Raw genomic sequence first — 22,262 nt, forward strand, 5'->3', positions numbered from 1 at the left:
AGGTACGAATACCCATTTCGTTTTAATCATTAATTTCGTTCGTTTTTTTGGTGGGTTAGTCCGTTAGCGTTCCATAAAAGAATTGAGATCGGGTGATGGATAATATTTTGTCTATTTACCATTGTTAGAATGGATGAGTTTTTCTATTAAAGAAGTGAGCAAGGAGATTAAAGGATTGATAGTTGCTTGAAAACTATTAAGAAAGGACGCCATTTGGTGGTCTAGGTTGTCGGTGTTCGAGGTATCAGTAGGGGGGTACGTTAGAGTGGTCGTTTTTGGTTGCATTGGCATAAGTTTTTTTTTGGAAACGAGTTCATATTGGAGGAGGTGTTTACATTAGTAGGTGTTAAATTAGTGTCCGTATGGGTGCGATTAACTTGAGCTGACTATGACTTCTTAGAATAGTGTGAGGCTTGGATTTTTTTGTAGGCTGGGCAACCTCTGTAGTTTGCCGGGTGATCCTCGCTACAAAGCGCGCATTTGGCTGGTAAACTTGCAGGTTTTAAGCAGACATCCGAGGTATGAGGATCTCCACAGCGAACACATTTTGGGGCATGATTACAGTAGGATTTAGTGTGGCCGAAACCTTGGCATCGGAATTCGGAGACATTGCATTGGTCGATTATTAGCTCGGGGTTGTTCAATTTTTATTTTTGAATAGAATAAGTGATCGGTATTAAATACATCTCTATTATTGATATTGGGCACTAAGTCAATGAAAAATAACGGCAGAGGTTTTTTGGTGAAACGCTGTAACACATTTGTTATGTTTCGTGGCGTGTGCCCGAGAGCTGTAAGTTCGTTTTTGATTTCAGAAATTGGAGTTGTGTGATGTAGGTTCCTGATAACAACTTAGAAAGGCTCTGTCTTCTTTGAGTTGGAACGTATGAAAATCAGCTTTGTTGGATTGTAGAAATTTAATCACAGTGCGATAAGAATCGGCAGAGCTAGTGGACAGTTTGACACCATTAATGGAACATTTGCACAAAAAAGGTTCCCCTTTTGTTATTTCTTTGATGCTATCACAAAATACCTTGTAGTCCTTAACAGTGCAAATAAATATAGGTGGTGGAGGTTTGATTTGGGCGGAGAGAGGTTCATTGAGGTCTGAATCTTGTTCCATTTTTTCGGTTTCGTCAACCGGGTCGGAGAAAATTTCGAAACGATTTTGAGACACAAACTTTTTTGTGTTTGTTACTGGGTTTGAGTCTGGGGATGTTGAAAGCGGATTTGCACGTTTTTTACTAGTCGGAGTGGTCCAGCCATCCTCAAGCTCTGAATGGGCAGATTGGTTTGGTGATTTATTTGGCACGCTCTGTATACGTGATTTAGAAATAATTAAAGGAGATACGACGGTTTTAGATTTATATGATGCCATAGTGCTCGCAGGTAATTAGGATTTAGTGCTTATCGCGCGTTGATAAGACGTACGCCACACGGCAATCGGCCCGGTAACCGACCGTGGCACGGCAGCCGTACAGAAGATAACAATTAGTTGAGTAATTATTTTTTTAACGTTATCGAAGTCAAGGGAGATGCTGGTACAGTCGCCGAAGTGGTGCCCGGTTCTTCCGACCCAGCTTCCTTTTTTCGAGATGTACGTCTTAGATATCGTCTTACCGAGAAAATCGGTGTAGACTACAGTAAAAAAAAAAAAAATTGAACGGAGTAGTAGCGAACGATGTTTTATGGACAACGGTCGACATGGGACTGATGACAACTGGGAAAAATTTAGCCAAACTATAGACGACCTCATCTTACTAAGCATCCCTCTAAAAACACCTGCAGGCTTGGATAATGCAGTTCAATCATTTACAAAGGTCCTTCAAAACGCAGCACGAAATTCTTCCCAAATGCTCTCTAATGCCCCTAAAGTCACTAAAGAATTACCTCTTCACATAACACAAATAATTTCAGAAAAACACAGAGCCCGTTGTAGATGGCAAGGAATGCACTTGCCTAGTGACAAAAAAATATATAATACTCTCAATTGCTCCCTAAAAAACGTACTTCGAAACTACAACTCTGAAAAATATCTACAGTATCTAAAATCTCTCTCCAGCTCAGATAACTCATTGTGGATATCAACAAAAAATATTTTAAAAGAAAAAACAAAACACCTCCTCTAAGTTATCCCGATAGATCCTTAGCTTCATCAAACTTAGACAAAGCAAATCTTTTCGCAACTGATCTTGAAAGTAGATTTACGCCTTATACAGACATTTTAAATTTAGAACACTCCCTTCATGTCGAAACCACATTAATCAACACCCTACTAATGTGTCTTCCAACAAAACATACTTCCTCTTCTGAAGTTAAAAACATTATTAGTAAATTGCGAAATAATAAATCACCTGGCCATGACCTGATAACCAATACCATTACGAAGAAACTGCCGAAAAAAGCAATCCTACTACTTACGTATATATATAATGGCATACTGCGCCTATCATACATCCTTTCCTCATGGAAGCACTCAATCATCATTCTTATTCATAAACCGGGCAAGCCGCCCGATATCTCGTCTTCCTACAGACCCATCAGTCTTCTCCCAACGTTCTCTAAAATCCTGGAAAAAATTATCCTAAAAATAATTTATCCAATTATAAATGAAAAAAATATTATTCCTAACGCTCAGTTCGGTTTTAGAAGCACCATCAAATCCACAGAATAGCTGACAACATTGCCTCTTCCCTTGAGCAAAAAAACTTTTGTTCAGGGGTATTCCTCGACGTTGCGCAGGCGTTTGATCGTGTCTGGCACGAAGGCCTTCTTTATAAACTTCTATTTCTACCCACTCCATTATAACTCACCTTAAAATCTTTCCTCACAAACCGCTCCTTCGTAGTACGATGTGAGGAAGAGTATTCTAATACTCATCCTATAAATGCAGGCGTCCCTCAAGGCAGCATTCTCGCACCTACATGAAAATATATATACAGCTGATCTACCTCAATCAAATAACACCAACTTAGCTACTTTTGCAGACGATACTGTAATAACCTCATCCAGTCCTAACTTAGACTCTGCCATAAATAACCTCCAAGCCCACCTAACTAACTTACAAAACTGGTTCAACTTATGGAGAATAAAAATAAATGAAAGCAAATCCACTCATATTACCTTTACCCTCAGCCCAAAAAATATTCCCCTCGTTTATCTCAATAACAAAATAATCCCTATGGGCATATCAGTCAAATACCTAGGTCTCTAGATAAAAGACTGACCTGGGCAACGCATATAAAACTAAAACCCTTAAATCTCCGTCTGCACAAGCTAAGACAACTACTCCGCTCTAAAATCTCACTTGAAAACAAAATGTTAATTTATAAACAATTGATACGCCCGGCAATGACGTATGGCATCCAATTATGGGGCTCTACAAAAATCTCAAACCTGAAAATATTCCAAGCTTTCCAATCCATAAACCTTCGTCTCCTCACAAACGCCCCATGGTATGTAAGTAACAGATACCTACATCATGATCTCAACGTTCCAACGATATCTGCACTAGCTTTGCATAACTATAATAACTTTCACAAAAACGTCCTAAATCATCCTAATCCCCTAGTCGCCAAGCACATGCTTCCAAGATCTAAAACACTACCTGACAACCCTCCCCGTCGTCTCAAACGAAAATGGCCGCGTGATTTTCTAACCAATTAACCGAAATTATATATTATAAATACATTTATTTTATACAATTAAATTAAATTTAGATTAAGTTCATATTGGAAGTAGTGTCAATGGGTCCTCCCTTCCCTCAAGCCGTCCAGTCTGGTAAAAATTGTTATCCAAATTACTTATTGTATTTATGTTATACAGATTGTATATTTTTTATTTTTTCTGCTTTAATAAAAAAAAAAAAAATGTATTATATATTATTGAGTATTTTAATATTCTTGAAGTCGATTAGAAATAACTTATTATAGAATATGTCCCTCCTTTTTCTTTATAATACTTAGGTGAGGCTGAGCCTCACTTGCCTCCCTTGACGAGCCGCCACTGCGTTTTAGACGGAAAGTCCTAAAGGACTGAAGGGGAAACTAACATCCAATTTATTTACTCACGGCCATTGTTGTAGACTACCGAGTACTTATTGTAGCAATATAAATTTCAAAGAAACAGATAAGCGGAGGCTGGTCATCAGATTCAGTTACCGAGCTTACGTTGAAATCCGAAGAATAACAGGAAGGTGGTCAAAATTTATGTGGACAGGTCATGTTTAGGAGATAAAAGGAGGAATGAGGAAGACAATGATTATAAGAAAATACTACTCTGATTTAATTTCTAGCTTAAGTTCAAAAATTATACCGTATAAACACATTGTAGGTACTGACTTTTAAAACGAGACCATTCTTTTAAAACATCCATAGAAGTATAGGTTTTTGTAGTTTTGAAGCAGAACTTAATTACTGTTTACCATCTAGTTTTAAATAATATACTGAAAGAATATGTTGAATTAGAGACTTCATAATAGCCATCTCTACATTGTCATGTTAATCAAATTACTTCAAATTACTTCTGGAGTGTACCGTTTTACCTTCCTATATAGTAGTATATAACTTTACCTACAAAATATGTTCACACAACAACACTTTTAATAGATATATGTAAAAATATTATGCTGTGAATAATGATAAATAGATTTGATGTTTATTATTATGCTTTTATTCTATTATTATTAAACCTGGTAGAATAATTAGTAAGTGTCAAGTAGTGTATATAGATAGTCATAGCCCATAGGTGTATATTTAGGTGTCTGATAACTCTGCCAATGCTAAGATTTGCGAATTTAAATTTATATAATTCTAATTCATAATTTTTTTCTTCTAGAGAAAAATTGATTTCAAATGTTTATACAAAGAACTTTCATAAAAAAGTCAGTTTTGGCTAGACCTTTAAATCTTTGCCTATAATAACTACCTACATTTTATATTGTACCTATAAAAATAAAGGTCACAGGAAAACCATACCTATTTCTATCTCTTTTTCATGCCAATTCAAAAGGGTTATTTTTCCTAACATTGACATTTTAATAGCGTTTTTTCTTTTCATTTATTTTATTTATTAGTTGTTACTTATAATACCTATTGCGTGACATAAAACCATGCCCTGTGTGCATAACATATACTCATGTCCACTTATTCTGGTTCATTTATACTGTATGATGGAAAAGATACATAGGTATCATATTTATACATGTATAGGTGATGGTATTGTACCTACAATGAATTATGTTGCACGTTTCCAAGAATATTTTATATATTTATACATACGATCTAGCTCCTACCTACCTATTTTATAAATTAATGAATTAAACACCGACGGCCTGCAGTCGACAGTCAACTGATGTATAGTTATATTTTATAAAGAAGGTGCGCTGTAGGACACTCATCATTCTGTTTAGCTGCATATAGTGATATTATTTATTGAATTATTTATCGGCGATATTATGATTACGCACGAGACTTTATATTGTGGCGTGATGGTATAAATATAATGATGGGTGTGCGCGTGTATGGCACGGTGGGTGAGGGGTTGACAAAGGGTTGTGTGGGTAGTGATCTAGATATATAATACACCGTGGTCATGCTACCTACATAATATAGGAAAACGATGTGACCGTGTAGTGGTCGTTTTTTCAAACACGATTTTCGCCCGTCGGTCGCTTCGCAGTTCCTCCAACAGTGACAGTGTGTAATCTACGCTCGAATGCCGTGCAACATAAATATATTACCATCAATATTGTGAAATTTTCCCATTTTTGTCAAAAAATGCCATCGGACGACGATGATAGCAGCTCTCGGAAAGTACAGAATCATCATCAACACAGATCGCCGTCGTCTACTCTGTCACAGACGACTCAGGAGGCGGCTATGTCATTTGAAGTACAGTTGAGACACGCGGCGTTAAGTCTTGGAGCACGTGTTATTGGACAACGTCCGGCGAGCGACGGGGAACGCGATCTATCTCCGCCAACGGCCGAAATCGGCACACCAACTGAAAACGAAAACCATATCGATATCGCTGCCGAAGTCGATTTGGCAATATCACAATCACCACCATCACCACCACCTCTACCACCAGTACCGCCGTCACCATATCTTTCTCAACGAATCGAGGTAATAATCACCATTTATTGCACGTAGGCACTAATTGTCACCTCCACCAAAAAATTTCCATTGGAAATGCTGTGGAAGGGCTGTTAGTACTTTCAAAAGTATTTCAGGCCAAAATAAAAATAAAAAATAATTATAAGAAAATTGTTGTAGCTATATATAATACAACAAAACAATTTTGGGGTGAAGGAGACGGACAATAATTTGAACTTAGGACTCTGATAAAATAAAATTTAATGGTTGCATACATATGGGCCAAAATATCGTACATCGTTTGCGCATCAACTTATCTACCGATATAAGGATATAAAATATATTTAAAAAGTTGTAGGTATGGATATATATATATATATATATGGATACGTGATACGTCACATATTAAAAGAACGGCCGTACCTATATCACTTGCGCATCGTCTGTTTACCTGTCCAAAAATATCGCACATCGTTTACGCAATGTCTATTTACCTAGGTACTCCTAATTATCGTACATCAAATGCGCATAAATATTTTGAACAATAAAGGGTATAAAAAATGGTATTATATGTTGTATAACAATTAATATTATATATAGAGAATTAATAATTTAAGATTTTTAAACTTAAAAATAAAAATAATAAACACACATCAATATTTTTAGTTTAAATTTCGACAATATTCAACAAAAATCGAAAATTTAACTCTATAACATTACATTTATACTTGGTATCACATCATTATATCTATGCAATATTTGAAAATTTAATTAAATGCAATATTATGTGAATATTATTAAGAGATTTTTAGATCAAATTTAGAAAACAACTTGCGCTTTGAGTGTACACCTTTTTCATTTATATTGTTAAATAATAATGATGTGCAAATTATGTAGAACCTTTTAAACGGTCAATGCGCACGATGTATAACCCAAACATCGAACGATGTGCAATAGTCTGACAAAAAAGGTCAAAATTAAAAATAGTGATGCGCAAACGACAACCAGCGAAAAGAACTTCCTATAATATACCAAATTCTGATCAAACTTGAAAATCCAATAATTTATTGTTATAATTCACCCGATAATATAATTAGCAGGTATATAAATTATAATAATATACATAAAAAATATATATACACAATTAAAATGTATTGGCATATATAGGTATTTAATTACATTTTAAATTTAGATAGCCATAATTAATATATTTAAAATTTAATTCTATGAACGTCAAAATTTGAACTGAAAGTTGCCCAAAGGCACTCCTCATTTCTTCCAATTCTATTGTTAAACGCAAAGATAAACATTAAACAGATAGGTATTCCAAAATCTGAACAAAATGTAAACTGAACAATAATGATGTACAAGTGAAGTACGACCATAAAAAAGCACCTTAGTTTACAATATGTTAAAATATCTACAAGTTAGAACAACTTCGGAGAGAAATTATATCAGATTTTCAAACCTTGAGTATTTAAATTGAAAATATTTAGAAGATTTTAATACAAACTAATCTGTCTTTCGGAGCCAGAACATTTTTTTTTTATAATGCATTTTAAGTAGCTAGCCACCCCATTAATAATCGTTGGTACCTGTAAGATTTTCGACTAAGAATCATGTTAAGAATTATGTTATAGAAGGAACATTATAGACTGAAATGCACACTTCATAACTACAAAATTATTTTTACATTCGTAATTTTTATTTTAAAAAAGCACAATACAAGTTTGCGATTGTGAGTTCTGCACACAAAACTCACAATTTATAAATATAACAAACAATTTTTTGATGACATACATGAGTAATAGTTATTGCACAAGGTTACAGCACATTTGCACCTCGAGGGAAATGGACAGATGAGACCGATAGATAAAGCACTATCTGCCAATTTGTAGCCCATATGAACCCATTTCACATACAATGTTGCCGTTGTGATGCATAAAATGAATTACTTATGTATTTATAAATACTTAGATTAAGTAGATTAGTAGATTATAATACACTAATAATAATTATCTAAGACCTATATCATAGTTTAAATTTTATAATTTTTTGTTTAAAAAAATTAGTGCCAATATTTTATTGTTGGACAACACTGTAATTCACACTAAGTTTTATGTACTGTAGTCAAAACTCATCTCACATAAAATTGTATAAAAATATAAACATTTTAAATTTAAAAAACTTATATTATAATAAATATTTCATTATAAATCAATCTCTCTAAATATATAAAAATGGAAGGTAGCACTTTTCGTCGTTCGTGGTATATAGATTTTCTAATACTATTAATATCAGTAAATATGGATGTACTACAATATGAAGATTATGTATTATTTTATTTGACTGTAAATTTAAATCCTCGTGGGCTTTTCTTTTGTACTTACCTCTAACTTTTAGCAAGTTTAAATCTTCAATAGTATTTGGTTCATGATTATGTTTGTCTTTAATATCGATTAGTGTTGATCAAGAATAAATATTTTTTATAATATTTACGTACCTTCTACAATTTTTTATAACGCAACGCCTACTTATATTACTCGAAACCAAATTTCTACTGATGTGGAATATTTAAAGTTACAAAAAATTAAACATTCACGATTTTTAGTAGTATTTGTTATTTTAAATTTCATGTTTATACTTGCGCAACTTAAGTATAATTTACTAGTTCAGTTGCGCATTCACAAAGAGAAGTGAGAGTCGTCATGAAGTGCAATTGAAATAAAAGAAACCTATATTCGATAATATCTATAAGAGTGTAACGTTATTTGTATACAATAGTTACATTATAACTTAATAATTTATAAGTTGAAAATAAAATCACAAGAATACAATGCAATGATAATAAGTATCATTGCATTGTATTCCAAAATAAAGTTTGACAACGTTGCACAGTTTTAATGCAATTGTATTAATATTTCTGGAGCATATTATGGGTAATAAAAAGGTGCGATGGGTGCAAATGGGTTGCATCGTTGCGAAAAAGAGTGGCTGAATACAATTGCATCACATATATATATATATATATAGGACATAGGTACCTACCTACTTATACATATATCAATAATTTTACTTCGATCCAATTTAACATTCCATAAAATATAGGTAATGTTCTTAGTATGTATACATCAATATCACTCCTGACTCAATTGGTCTGCTGAAGTTGCAGAATAATATAAAACTATAAAAGCCTTAGATATGTAAAATGCCAATAGGTAGATAATATGATGTACTGTATTTAAGTATAGATACGTATATATCCTGCAATCTGTAATCACAATATAACTTGTTATTTTGGTGTATAATACCTAAAGTTTTTAACTAGAACTCAGAATAGTAGAGTTATAATTTTAATAGATTATTATACAGTATTATACGAGGTATAACATTTTAAAACATATGAAGTTTATTACAAACTCTCTACTACAGTGTTTTGTTTTTTTCTAAAAATTGTTGTTAAACAAGTGATATTATATAGAAGATGTGTAGAAAAGTTCACCAATTATCCATTTCAATAAATATTTTGATACCTACTATAAATAATATTCATTCCCCCACGTGACTGAAGTTATACAATTATTTTTCACCTACGTTAAAAGTGCTCACAGTCGATACACTTGCAAACATACTAATTATTAATTTATAATAATAATATTATAACTTATTAGATACTTGGTTAATAATATATTATACTGTTTGAATATTTTATACAACAAGCATCGGAAATCTTCAACCAAAATTCTCGATGAACATAGGAAACTTAACACTGTTGATTTTGTGTTAGCCTATAAAAGGCAACGAATAGTTAAGGAGGATGACAGTAAACTGAACGACGAGACTGAAAGACGAAAGTTTTATCACGAATTACGAGCACATGGGATTTTGGTAAACATCGATGATGATCCAACGGTCAGTATTTATTAAAATTACGATTATTGTTATTTTATATAATATACTAAATTCAAATTGCCGAATAATACGCGCGACATAGTATCTCCTTACTCAACTACCTAACCTACACATTTTAACACGTTTGATAGTATTGGTATCTATCGTGACTTTAACCAATTGTTTTATTTTATTGTTCTATATTACATTTTAATTAAGCTTATGTCAGGCATCATCAGACATAAACTTAAGCTAAAAACCATTTTTTAAATATTCAAACTATTTATATCATTACTTATTTTTATTATACTTAAGTGTTCACTAGATGCAGGCCGAACATGCTTTGCTTTGCTACAGCTAGAGCAGCGTCTCTTGGGATGCAGTTGCCGGTGTCATGCAACCAATAGTGACAGTAAAAGCGAAGATAAACAAACACTTTACAATTCGAAAGATGTTAATTACCAACAGGTATATTATCTTTAAATTCTTTAAGTATAATGACATATGTTTATTTGTTAAAATCTACGATTAGTCTTATGACGATATCTTATTCAAATAAGTACGAAATAATATTATACTGCTAAAATACTTCAGTATTTATGTCCTAAATGACAATATAAATAGGAAAAATTGACCTAAAAATCCATAAATGACATATTAAGTGAACATATAATAATATTAGAAAGGAAAATCATTGAAAAAATATGCTATCATAAGTTTTTAATATATTTTCCAGATACCTATTTGGCTATTTATGCTAAAAATTCATAATTTTATCATATACGATTACAGAATAACTATAAAATAAAATATTATACTGACATCAATCAAATGGTATTTACCATTTACCATCAAAGACATCAGATATACAATGGTCAATATAGTCATCAATTAAACTAAGGGGTCTTGATAATTATGTTTTGTTATTGTTTTCATTAAAAAAAATTTTTTTATAAACCCATACCTATTTAAATGAAATAAAAAAAATATTTTCAAATAAATAATAATATAATATAGTTTAAAACAATTATTTAAATTATTGTTATCATACATACACGTTAATAACAGTAATATTGTACAATAAAAACTAAGAATGGAACTATTTTTTTTCAACAATTTTACAATTGTATGAATTCCATTAATCAATTCGTTATTTTTATTTGTATGGTTGCAATAGAAAAGTGTTATTGATACTGTAAGGTGATTCACCAACTACCAAGGAAAAAAAATCATTATTTAATTATTTAAAAAAAAGGTTGTTTCTCATTTGAAAAATAAGTTTGTATCGCCAAAAGATAATCCTTAAATAGTATATAAATCTATGTATTTGAAAATATTATTCATAATTATAGGTACTATAAAAATTACAAAAATCCTATTATTATTCAATTCATTACACCTACCTAATAATGAAAAAATTGAAGCAAAACTGCTTGTGAATCACTCGTAATTCGAATATTTCTAAAACAAAAAATTATAACCACACAACTATTATAACACACTGTTTTTAAAATATAACAACAATAAACGGCTATTTACGGAGCTATTTTAATATACTTATTTTAAAACATTTGATTTACTAGAACAATATATTTTGTAATAATAGGTTCAGACAATGTAGAAGTATACATAATTTATGACTACTGCAAAGGCTTGCGTGACTTCTGTAATTAGTTATTGAAAATAAATATAGAAAAAAATTATACCTATTTATATAATAAGTATAGGTAACTAATGTTCACTATTATTTAATAGTCTTGATGAAATCGAATTGGACTCGACCATTTTTGTTTCAGTATCCAAATGGAAATGGTAATCACGAAAAATTTAATAAAAAATTAACATCCGCCCAACGGGCTCAGATCGTGTGGCATATCTTACTCCGAATCGGTTCTGGTAATAAACAAGGCGCTAATGTTATGAGTCTTGAACAATTGCTGGAGACCGAAATAATTTCTGCCGCCTATCCAATACACGACGGTAGTATTAAACTTCAAGAGGGAGAAGACGTAAACAACATCAATGATAGACAGGTGAGTCGACACTATTATAATACATTCATAGACAAGATTTCAAATAAAAAATACCTAATTTAATTAGGCTAATATTATACTTATTACTTATTATTATGTATAATCCTTTGACAAATATGCATGTAATATAATTTTCCCATTTTTAAAACAGGTTAGATGTATAAATCTATTTTGTTTCTAATTTTTTTCTCAAAAAACCTGCGGTGTACCTACATCTGATGTAAATTATTTATTTTATTTGTTAGTACCTACATACCGGACCGTATATTATAATACCAATATAATGAAATACAATAGTATAGTAATATTATATTGTATGATTTATTTATAATAAATAATAATAAATGTAATATAATATTGTTTTTTACAGTTTATTTTTTAATATAATTACATCACAATAACAACGAAATATACCTATGTGTGAAACAAATCTAAATTATTCACTTTAAAATAATAATGTCGATCTATTCTAAGTTTTATGGATAGTAATGTAGACTATAATTTACTATGACGAGTATGACGTAGAAAAATATAATATTAAATTGATTGATACATATAAATAGTATAACATACAACCAGTAGGCATAATAATAACTTTCTCTTTCACCCTTCATACAATATTCCAGTCTTTACTAACTTAGCTGAAATAACACAAAATCTAATACACACATTAACATTTTTTTTCTTATAAGAAATGATTAGAGTATGAAATATTCGGAAGACAATATTACTAATTTAGAATATTTTTTTATCAGAAAAATACTTTTTAGTACCTACATTAAGTCAATCAAATAAATAAATAATGCTGTTTTATACATAAAATATTAGTTATATTGTGCTGCACGTCTAATAAATTCGAATTTTACTAAATGTATTCATTTATAACCAAAATAAAAAAGTGAAAATAGAATAAACCCATCGCATACATTTGTATATCTTTTATATTGTATTTTTCAAGCGCATATTATGTACTGGTATTGCGCAGGTAACATGATTTAAAATTCTAAATGTACCTAATAATGAGCATCTATCTAAGCGTATTATATAGGTTATAGGTGTATACATACTTATATTTTATTATATTATATTTTTTTTATACTTATAGCCTTATAAGTTATATGCCTTATATGTAGATATTATAATATAAATTAGACCTATATCCTTCTGTTATAAATCCCAAATGACTTTTTTTTCTAAAAAACACCCTAAAAAGGTTTTAAAAAACTCTTTTATGCCTTTTCCATTATTAATTATTCTTTACAATAAACACATAGGTATGTTAAGTATCAAAAATAACTCTGAAATATAAATCAGAAATACAATTTATGGTCTTATAACATTAAATATAATTTACTAATTAATTAGTTAATTAGGCATACATTTTCAAATATTTATTTAAATAGAATACATTCTTTAATAGTTAATATATTACAGTACTTATATCAACCTATAATTAAATGCTTGTTTCTGAATAATTAATTAAAACATATCGACCACTTTATTAGACTTTCAAGGCCCTCTTAAAGGAGTATAAAACAAAACAAATATTTTTTTCATTACAAAGAAATCAAATAGTGCATGAAAAATAAAAATTTAGAGTAGTCTCAAACATTTTATCTGACCATGGCTTCCGCGTATATTCATCAGTTTTGTTTTACGTGTGACGTCACTGGTGCATCGCTCGTCAACCATCACTGTTATAATACACATATTTCATACGGCAAACGGCACTATCGGTATACAATAATCAATTTCAAATAATTTTAATCTAAAAAACACTTAAGCAAATAATAATATGTTTATTGTTATTACACGTATTTACACCTAAAATATTATATTATATTATATCGAGATTTTTATGCTGTTTTATATTTATCAAATTATATATACACCAAAATAAAAAATGACTCTTTAATTAATAATAAAAATACATTTTACAAATTTTATTTTTTTAAATACTTTTATATGATGTAATATATCAAAAATTCTAAATATTTTTATAAATAATCGTGATAAACAAACTAAAAATTAAGGGAAAAACGGGAAATTTTACACACAAACATTTTTCGACAAAATCGATTTTGGTTTTTGATGTAACTTTAAAACGAATGACCATAGATACATGAAATTTTCACCGAATGTTTATATAAGTATATTCTATCCACTAAGAAATTTCAAAAATTTTCGACTTATGTTGAACTATTCATAGGAATTTGAAATTTTCGATATTATGAGTATTTTTTAAATTAATATCGATAAAAATTTATTTGTTAAGCAGAAAAGCTTGAAAATTTTCTTTTTAAATCTAAGATTTGAAAATTTAATACAAGATTCCTTAAAAGTTTTTCAATCTTTATCACAAATAAAAAGTGCACCGGAAATTCAAATAAAATTTTTATGAGCATTTAAAATTTAAATTTTAACAACATTGGATTTTCACTTTTAGCGATTTCATTATTTTGGTTGAACTCTAAAACAAATGACCGCAGATACTTGAAGTATTGACAGAATGTTGATATAGAAATATCCTATTATTGGAAAAAATTTCAAGATATTTAAATTTGTTTTGAGCTGTTTACTGACATTTTAATCTTTCAACTTTTTTAGTTTTTTTTTTTCTATAAATATCGATAAAAATGAATCTGTTGGGTAGAAAAGCTTGAAAATTTAATACAAGGCTTCTAACACATTGTAACAATATCAGTTAAAAAATATTAAAAATAGATAGGCACGATTTTTTTTTATAAGCATTTAAAGTTAAAATTTTGACTAAATACGTAAAAATTTCGACAACGTTCAAATTATCTTAGATAGAAATTCATAAAAGTTTTTCTTTTTAATTCTAAGATTTGAAAATTTAATATAAGGCTCCTAACATATTTTTACAATAGCAGATGAAAAATAAAATAAATACATAGTCACAATTTTTTTTTATAAGTAATCAAAGTTTCAAAAAGTCTTATGAAAGCGGTTTTAAAATGGAAACCCCAGGGGAAAAGACCACTTGGCAGGCCGAAACAAAGGTGAATTGACGAAGTGGAGAAGAATTTAGCAGAGATTGGAATACGAGATGGAGAAACAGTAGCACAGGATAGAGACAGATGGAAGCAAGTTTGTGTTGCGGTAATGGGCCTTAATGGCCTTTAATAACCGAGATGAAAAAAAGTAATAAAAGTTTGAATTTTGACAATATACGTAAAAATCACGAAAATTCGTAAATTATTTTATGCTAGAAATTCATAAAAAAATGTTTTTTAAATCTAAGATTTGAAATTTTTTAATAATCTATAATATATCCTAGACAGATAATCCTTCTCCGCTCAGAATCGTTTTTCGTATACAATGATATAATAACATTTGATTCAAATTTAATTCCATCCATTGCAGTAACCCACTTGTAACCTACTGTACAGCAGAGCGACATTCACGACTTACCCACTTTTTTTAACTCTGTTAATAGTTGTTCACAAGCTTGTCTTTCCAGGTCACCTTTTATTTGGCCCTTTTGAACCAATTTAAAATCCACAATTTTGCCAGAGTGAATTTCCATAACAGAGTAATTACAAATCCAGGTGAGTCGAATTGGCCATCTCTCGCCAGACAAATAGGTAACTGAGAAGACATAATACTATCAATAGTTGCATTTTTATGTTCTTGCAAGTGATGACAGGGTAACAGGGTAGGTACACGTATTTATTGATAATTTTGACACCGGACGGGTAAACATTGAAAGTTTTATAGCTATACAAATTACAAAATGCTTTTAACTGATTAAATAAAATTCAAGATAATGCAAGAGCACCACCTATTAAAATGTTTCTTTCCGGTCTTTTGTTTTCTTTCGGCTGAGAATACCATTGTAGTTTATGGCGGTTTTCACACAGTGTAGAAACTGAAAGTAGCGCACCTTGAACAAAATGTTGTTTTGATATAACTTTGCCGCTACATTGGCGACAGTGTGTAAAAAGTTCTAATAGACAGTTCCAAAACACAATGAAGCAAGAATCGTAGTCTAAATTATTTTTTTACAGATCATGAAAATCTATTATTTTTACTACTTGAACTACAGTTAATATCAGCTTCACTATCTAAAGAACAAGATTCATCAATGGATTCTTACGAAAAATCGAATGATAAATCATCATTTACTTCTATAAACTGTGTATAAATATCTTTTCCAATTTCACACTGTACACTCTTATCATTTAGATTAATTGATTTCTCTGAAATATCTGTATCAAGACTAATGTCACTAAAATTAATACCATCGTAGTTTTCTATTATACTTAACTTAAATAATTATGTATAGTAATAAAGTTTATTTATATCACATTAATTTATTCACTCTATTGTGAACATTTATTTATCAGAGCAGGAAAATGAATTGTGACAACGACTGTTACATTTTAGTCTACCTTTAAAATAAACACATCATTGGTTTGACAAGCACTTTTACACGAACAACTAACAAATCCCTGACCTCCAAATACAATTTGGACAGTTTCACGCAAGGTTAATTCTTCATGATCATCATTATGATTATGACTTTTATCAAAACCAATAAATATCATCTACACATTTCAGATAGTCTGGTAATTGCAGTATTATAGTTGTATAGAATAATTTAGATATTATTTTAATATTTATTGCATTATTTGACACGGACACGACTGCACGAGATTAATATGAATATAATGAAACTTGACGTTTCCGTTAAGTTGTTCGTGTAAAAGTGCTTGTCAAACCATAAGATGTGTTAGTTTTAAAGGTAGTCTAAAAATGTAATAGTCGTTGTCACAATTCATTTTCCTTCGAATAAATAAAATATGTTCACAATACGCCAATACGGTTAATAAATTAATATGATATAAATAAACTTTATTACTATATATAATTATTTAAGTTAAATTTATAAGGGTAGAATAAGTTGTTAAATGTTATATTTCAGTACACAAAGTGAGCGAACACTTTATGGAAAAAATTACACGATTTTAAAATTGAGTGACAATTGAGTGAAATATTTTTGAATTTCACAAAGTGTAAAAAACGTGTTTCCATTTCACGAAATGGTCTTCTTTTCGTGAAAAGATCGATTTCACGAAGTGGTTACGATATATTATATAACAATTATACTGTTATATAGTGTTATACATAATATCATTATAATAGTGTAATATATTATGAATATTATTATCAAACCAATTATTGAAATCAACAATGAATAATTTTATGAATAAAAGTAAACAACGATCTAAAAATATATTTTATGAAATTGACGTTACGAAAATAAATCCAAATAATAATATTATAATATAATCCCACAGTCGATAAGCGATATTTCCAGTCGTTTGCGTGTCATTAGTAACGCTTGCTTCAGTGAATATTTGTGACCACCGTGTATTATATTGTTATATCATTTTATATTTAAAAGTGAACGGGAAATATGAGTTTACAGCCTCATTGATATTGATAAAACACAACGTTAGAAACAATTTCGGTTAATTCATTAGTGGCGATTAGTTGCGACGAAAGATCGAAAAAAGAAACCAAACATTGGTGTTCATGCAAGAAATGTACAACTATGAAATCTGATAAAGAATGTGTTTGTTGTTTCGAATTTGACAACTTGACTAAATTACATGGTAAAAAAAATTGTATAACTAACATTCCATCTTTTCGTAAAGTTGTTATGGACGAGGACATTTTCAACATCACCAGGCATCAAATGATTATTAAAGCTCATAAGTGTAACAAGAAAAAAATGCTTTCAAGTTCATGTCCCCGAATAAAACATGGAGATTTATATGCTATAAACAATTTATTCACTGAATAAACTCACGGTCTGCATTAGGCAAAGGTGAATAATAATTAAAAAATATTTTATTTCCATTACATCGGTAGTTTTGATATATTTACGCACAAGTTAATTGTAATAATTCTACAGGTAATCAAATATTTATTCCAACATGTGTACTGTGTAGTGATAGTGATTCGAAAAAAATATCTAGAAAATAATGGAAATTACATCGGCTTCAAAGAAAACAACAAACTCCCAGATTAACATCATATAAAATATTAATATTAGTATTGTAATACGTTAAATTTTTCTACAACATATTGTATTATTAATTGTTATAAAGATTATAGAAATAATGTGAACATAATTACAAAATATTACGATTATCAAAAAATAAAGTCTGTATAGTAAATAGTAATATTTTAATATTTTAATAGTTGTTCTTACCTAGTAGCTATTATCTAAGTATGAAACCAGTATGAAGTAGTACGTTCGTGTGTAATATTCTATAATGCAATTACCATGTACAAAAAGTAAAAATATTAAATAATATTATAATACCTACTCGTATTTGCGTCGCAACGTGGTGTAGAGTGTGGACTGTGATGATCAGCGACGGCGGCGCACCAGTGACGTCACACGTAAAACAAAACTGATAAATTTGAGACTACAAAACATTTTTATTTTTCATGCACTATTTGATTTCATTAAAATTAAAATTAATTATTTTTATTCTTTTCATAGTGTTCGTAACTTTTACAGGCGTTGTAAATTGTTAAATAGATTAATTGATTCATAAACTGCTACAGGTTCTCTATGAAAAATGGGCTAGACCCGGTTTAATCATACCCCAAAAATGGAAATCTGATGAAAACATTAATGCTTTGATCCGAAAGTATTACGGAATTCCGGTAGCTGTTTATTTCTGCTGGCTTCGATACTATACGATATGGTTAGTTGGTCCTGCCATAGCTGGACTAGTGTGGTTCCTGTACGGATTGATAACGACTCGTAGCGATGTGCCAACGTAAGATATATATGTTCTAAATACAAAATTACAAAATCAATCAGATTTGCGTACCTAGGTACCAATATATTTTTGACGCAATGCAATAATGTTATTGTGTCAATTTGATTAGCCACGACATTTGTGATCCAAAATCACAAGTAGCCGATTGGATCTTGTGCCCAACTAGAAGGTGCAATTCAAGTTTCTGTGGCTTCACGCGGGTATTGGACACTTGTGGACTATACAGATGGACATCAGCTGCGACTTTCGATAGACCGGGTGCGGTCGTGTTTGCGGTTTTCATGTCATTTTGGGGTGAGCAGTGCGCTAATAGACTTTCATAGTTTTTGTATGAAAGATTATATTATATTAAAATCTTTTACTTTTAAAATTGTTCTTTTAAGATATTTTTAAATAGGTAACACCTACAAAAAATAAAGTAAAAATAGCCAGTCTTTCTGTTAAACTATAGGTAGATACTAGGTCAACTTTTGATTTTTAAAAGACAATATTTACTCATTTTTAATTACAGGAAATCGAAAGGTTTTTAAAAAAAAAAAGAATTTGAGCGCTTATACTTTTTGTTTAATGTATTATGGAAAATAAAAAGCTATAAATGTATAGTCTTTCAAAAGTTAGATATCATATAAGCGTAAAATATGGCCTTAACGTTTAAATGTAAACACGTAATTAAAAAATAAATATGACCTTTTTTTAAACTAGACACCTTGAAAAATATTAAAAGTGCAAAAAAAAAAATCTTTTTGACCTTCAAATAAGAATATAAAGTTGGGTTAAAATACAAAATACAAAACACAAGTTAATATTGGTGGCAATGGTATTTTACAGAATCAGTGTTAAGTGCTAATAATATCTATTATTATAAATTTGCATAAAAAATTAAAGTGTATTAGATTTATAAAATTAAATACATTGATAGAATTCATAAATTAGTAACGAATAAGGTCTACACATTTCCATAGAACAAATTAAAACTATTTACCGCAGACAACCAGCTTTGCAAGTCGAAACAATTATTTAGAAATTAATTTATCGTTTATCCGTGAAGAAAACGTTTTAAAAGACTCATGCTATTCCAAACATAGTTTTTATTTTAGCACTGACCTACACATCTGAATCTCCAATGTCTTAGTGTCCCACTGAGATCTGACAAATGAAATAACTTTTGTTCTAATTAATATTTAAAAAATATTTCTTTATTATTTCTTTTAAATATTATTTATAGACAATATTGCGCTACATTTTTAGTATACGTTTTTATTATTTATTTTTTAATTCTAAAAATAAAAAACTTAAAAACTGATAACATTTTTTTTCTAAGTATTCAATATAACCAATTTGTAAAACTGATTTTCAGAAAAATGTAGATGGTAAAAACACGTCTTATTTAAGTTAAATGGCTGATTTTTTACAATTTTTTTAAATATCAATATTCTCGTTAAATAAATTACGATCTAGTTTATGTTAGAAACATTATAATTTCAAAAAATATAATTTTTTTTTTTAAATATATGCACATTTTTAAATATCATATGCACCTAGGTAAATTTATATTTTTTGAAATTATAATGATTCTAACATAAACTAGTTCGTAATTTACTTAACGAGAATATTGATATTTAAAAAATTTTTAAAAAATCATCCATTTGAGTTAAATAATTTTTTTTACCATATAAATTTTTCTCGAAATAAGATTTAGAAATTGGCTATATTAAATGTTTTAATAGAATTTTTTTTATGAATTTTTAAGTTTTTTTTTCAGTATCAAAAAATAAAAAATGTATACCAAAAATCTAGTGCAAATGTCTATGAATTGTATTAAAAAAAAATTTTTTTTTTAATATTGATTAGAAGAAAAGTTATTTCATTTGTCAGGATGTCAGATCTCCGTGGGACACTCTGTATATAAAAGTTAATTAAATATTGTACATTCGTACCCACTACATAGGTTGAACTCATGGGTTCTCACATAAACATGTTCGAGAGGGGTATCATCTTTTTGAAGAATAAATTTAAAAATTTAAAAAAAAAAAATTTAAAAATAGGCATCTTGACCACTTTGTGGGAGATAAAAATCTAAACTCTAGAGCATAAACTCAGTAATTGAAAATGGTTATAAATTTCTAACAATAAAATATACCTATTATACTCATTAAAAAAAATATATCTATGCGTTAAGAGTAGGTAAGTACTCGTACATTTATTTTCTCTATTTTACTAACATATTACATGGTAAATAAAAATTGTACGTTCAGATTAATCAGTTTTACTTTGTTTTAGATTCTAAAAGAAGGCGATGATTTGAGTTTTCAATGATATTTGTTCATTTTATTTTTATTTTTTGCGTTTGTTTGTACGATAAGTATTTTAAATCATACATCCATTATTAATTTCAACCTATCACTTCTGGTAAAAAATAAATCTAGTTAGTGCATTCGGGATGTAAAAATAGAAAATTCCCAGAATAGTTGTTTTTATTGAAAAGAATTTGAGAGTAAATTTAGAGTAACTATTACCCTTTTTAAGTGTTTAAGTTCAAATTTTTTTTGGATATTCACCGGTAAATTTCGAATAGTTTTAAAAATAATCGGATGAATAAAAAAAAAACACATTAAACATATTTATTAATTGATAATCGAATCTTACTAGCCAATATTAAAATAATAGGTGGTCACCATTTTACTGTACAAAAGTTAGTAACGAGTATGTTATTGTAATAAATGTAATGTATTTGAATCAATGACAAATCATTTCATACGAAAAAGGATTTTGTGCAGAGTCATTGTGCCATCTTACAGATTACCTACTTTGTATAAATAATTTTAGAAAAATCATAATAATCATTTTGACGTTTGAACTTGGTGAAAGTAACACGTCATGCACAAATCACATTGTCTTACAATAGTTATATTAGTCCCTCAGCTTCAACGTGGTTAGAGGAAATACTTTAACTACGAACAAGTCTAATATCTCTGGTATCTTATTCGAGTAAGTTGGCCAATGAATTGATTTTCTGGTGGAAATTACTCCAGCATTGATGTATTACCTGATTTTAATAGAGAACCTTCTGAGTGATAAGTCTTGTTTTCGCTGTACTAGTCCGTTGGCGTTCCATGCTATGATTCTCAGTGTGTAACTCATTACTTTTTCTTTTGGTTTTTGTTGAAAACTGAAATTGATTACTTTCTAATCTATATATTCTATATATTATGATCTTTTCTAGCGAATGTGTTATATTAGTTAAAGCAGATAATATATCTATTAACGTGGATTCATTTTCATTGGACTGCTGTTGATGTTTGGACTTTGGGGCATTATGTTATTGTTGGAAGAGCTAATCATCTGAGCATAAAATATGGCCTCAATTTTCACTGATTATTGTCAAATGCGTTGTACAACAGAAACCTTTTTGTGGT

The 22,262-nt window shown here is 29.5% G+C and overlaps 1 protein-coding gene and 1 pseudogene across 2 annotated transcripts in view; both read left to right on the forward strand.

Annotated features, from left to right (window-relative positions):
- Positions 1–5,711: 5,711 nt before the first annotated feature.
- The window catches only part of LOC107168443 (anoctamin-7-like), a 30,423-nt gene continuing 13,872 nt past the window's right edge, over positions 5,712–22,262 (forward strand). For both annotated transcript variants that reach the window (XM_015517852.2, XM_089217635.1), the window contains exons 1-6: positions 5,712–6,125; positions 9,816–10,007; positions 10,302–10,454; positions 11,783–12,019; positions 18,626–18,843; positions 18,956–19,140. In XM_015517852.2, the coding sequence (XP_015373338.2) occupies positions 5,778–6,125; positions 9,816–10,007; positions 10,302–10,454; positions 11,783–12,019; positions 18,626–18,843; positions 18,956–19,140 (1,333 nt within the window). In that variant the 5' untranslated portion in view covers positions 5,712–5,777. The remainder of the gene's footprint in view (positions 6,126–9,815; positions 10,008–10,301; positions 10,455–11,782; positions 12,020–18,625; positions 18,844–18,955; positions 19,141–22,262) is intronic.
- On the forward strand, positions 16,771–18,080 carry LOC149060909 (uncharacterized; annotated as a pseudogene).

The sequence above is a fragment of the Diuraphis noxia genome, unplaced genomic scaffold (genome assembly GCF_037042655.1).
Source record: "Diuraphis noxia isolate RWA-SAM2 unplaced genomic scaffold, SU_Dnox_SAM2 contig0001, whole genome shotgun sequence".
NCBI lineage: Eukaryota > Metazoa > Arthropoda > Insecta > Hemiptera > Aphididae > Diuraphis > Diuraphis noxia.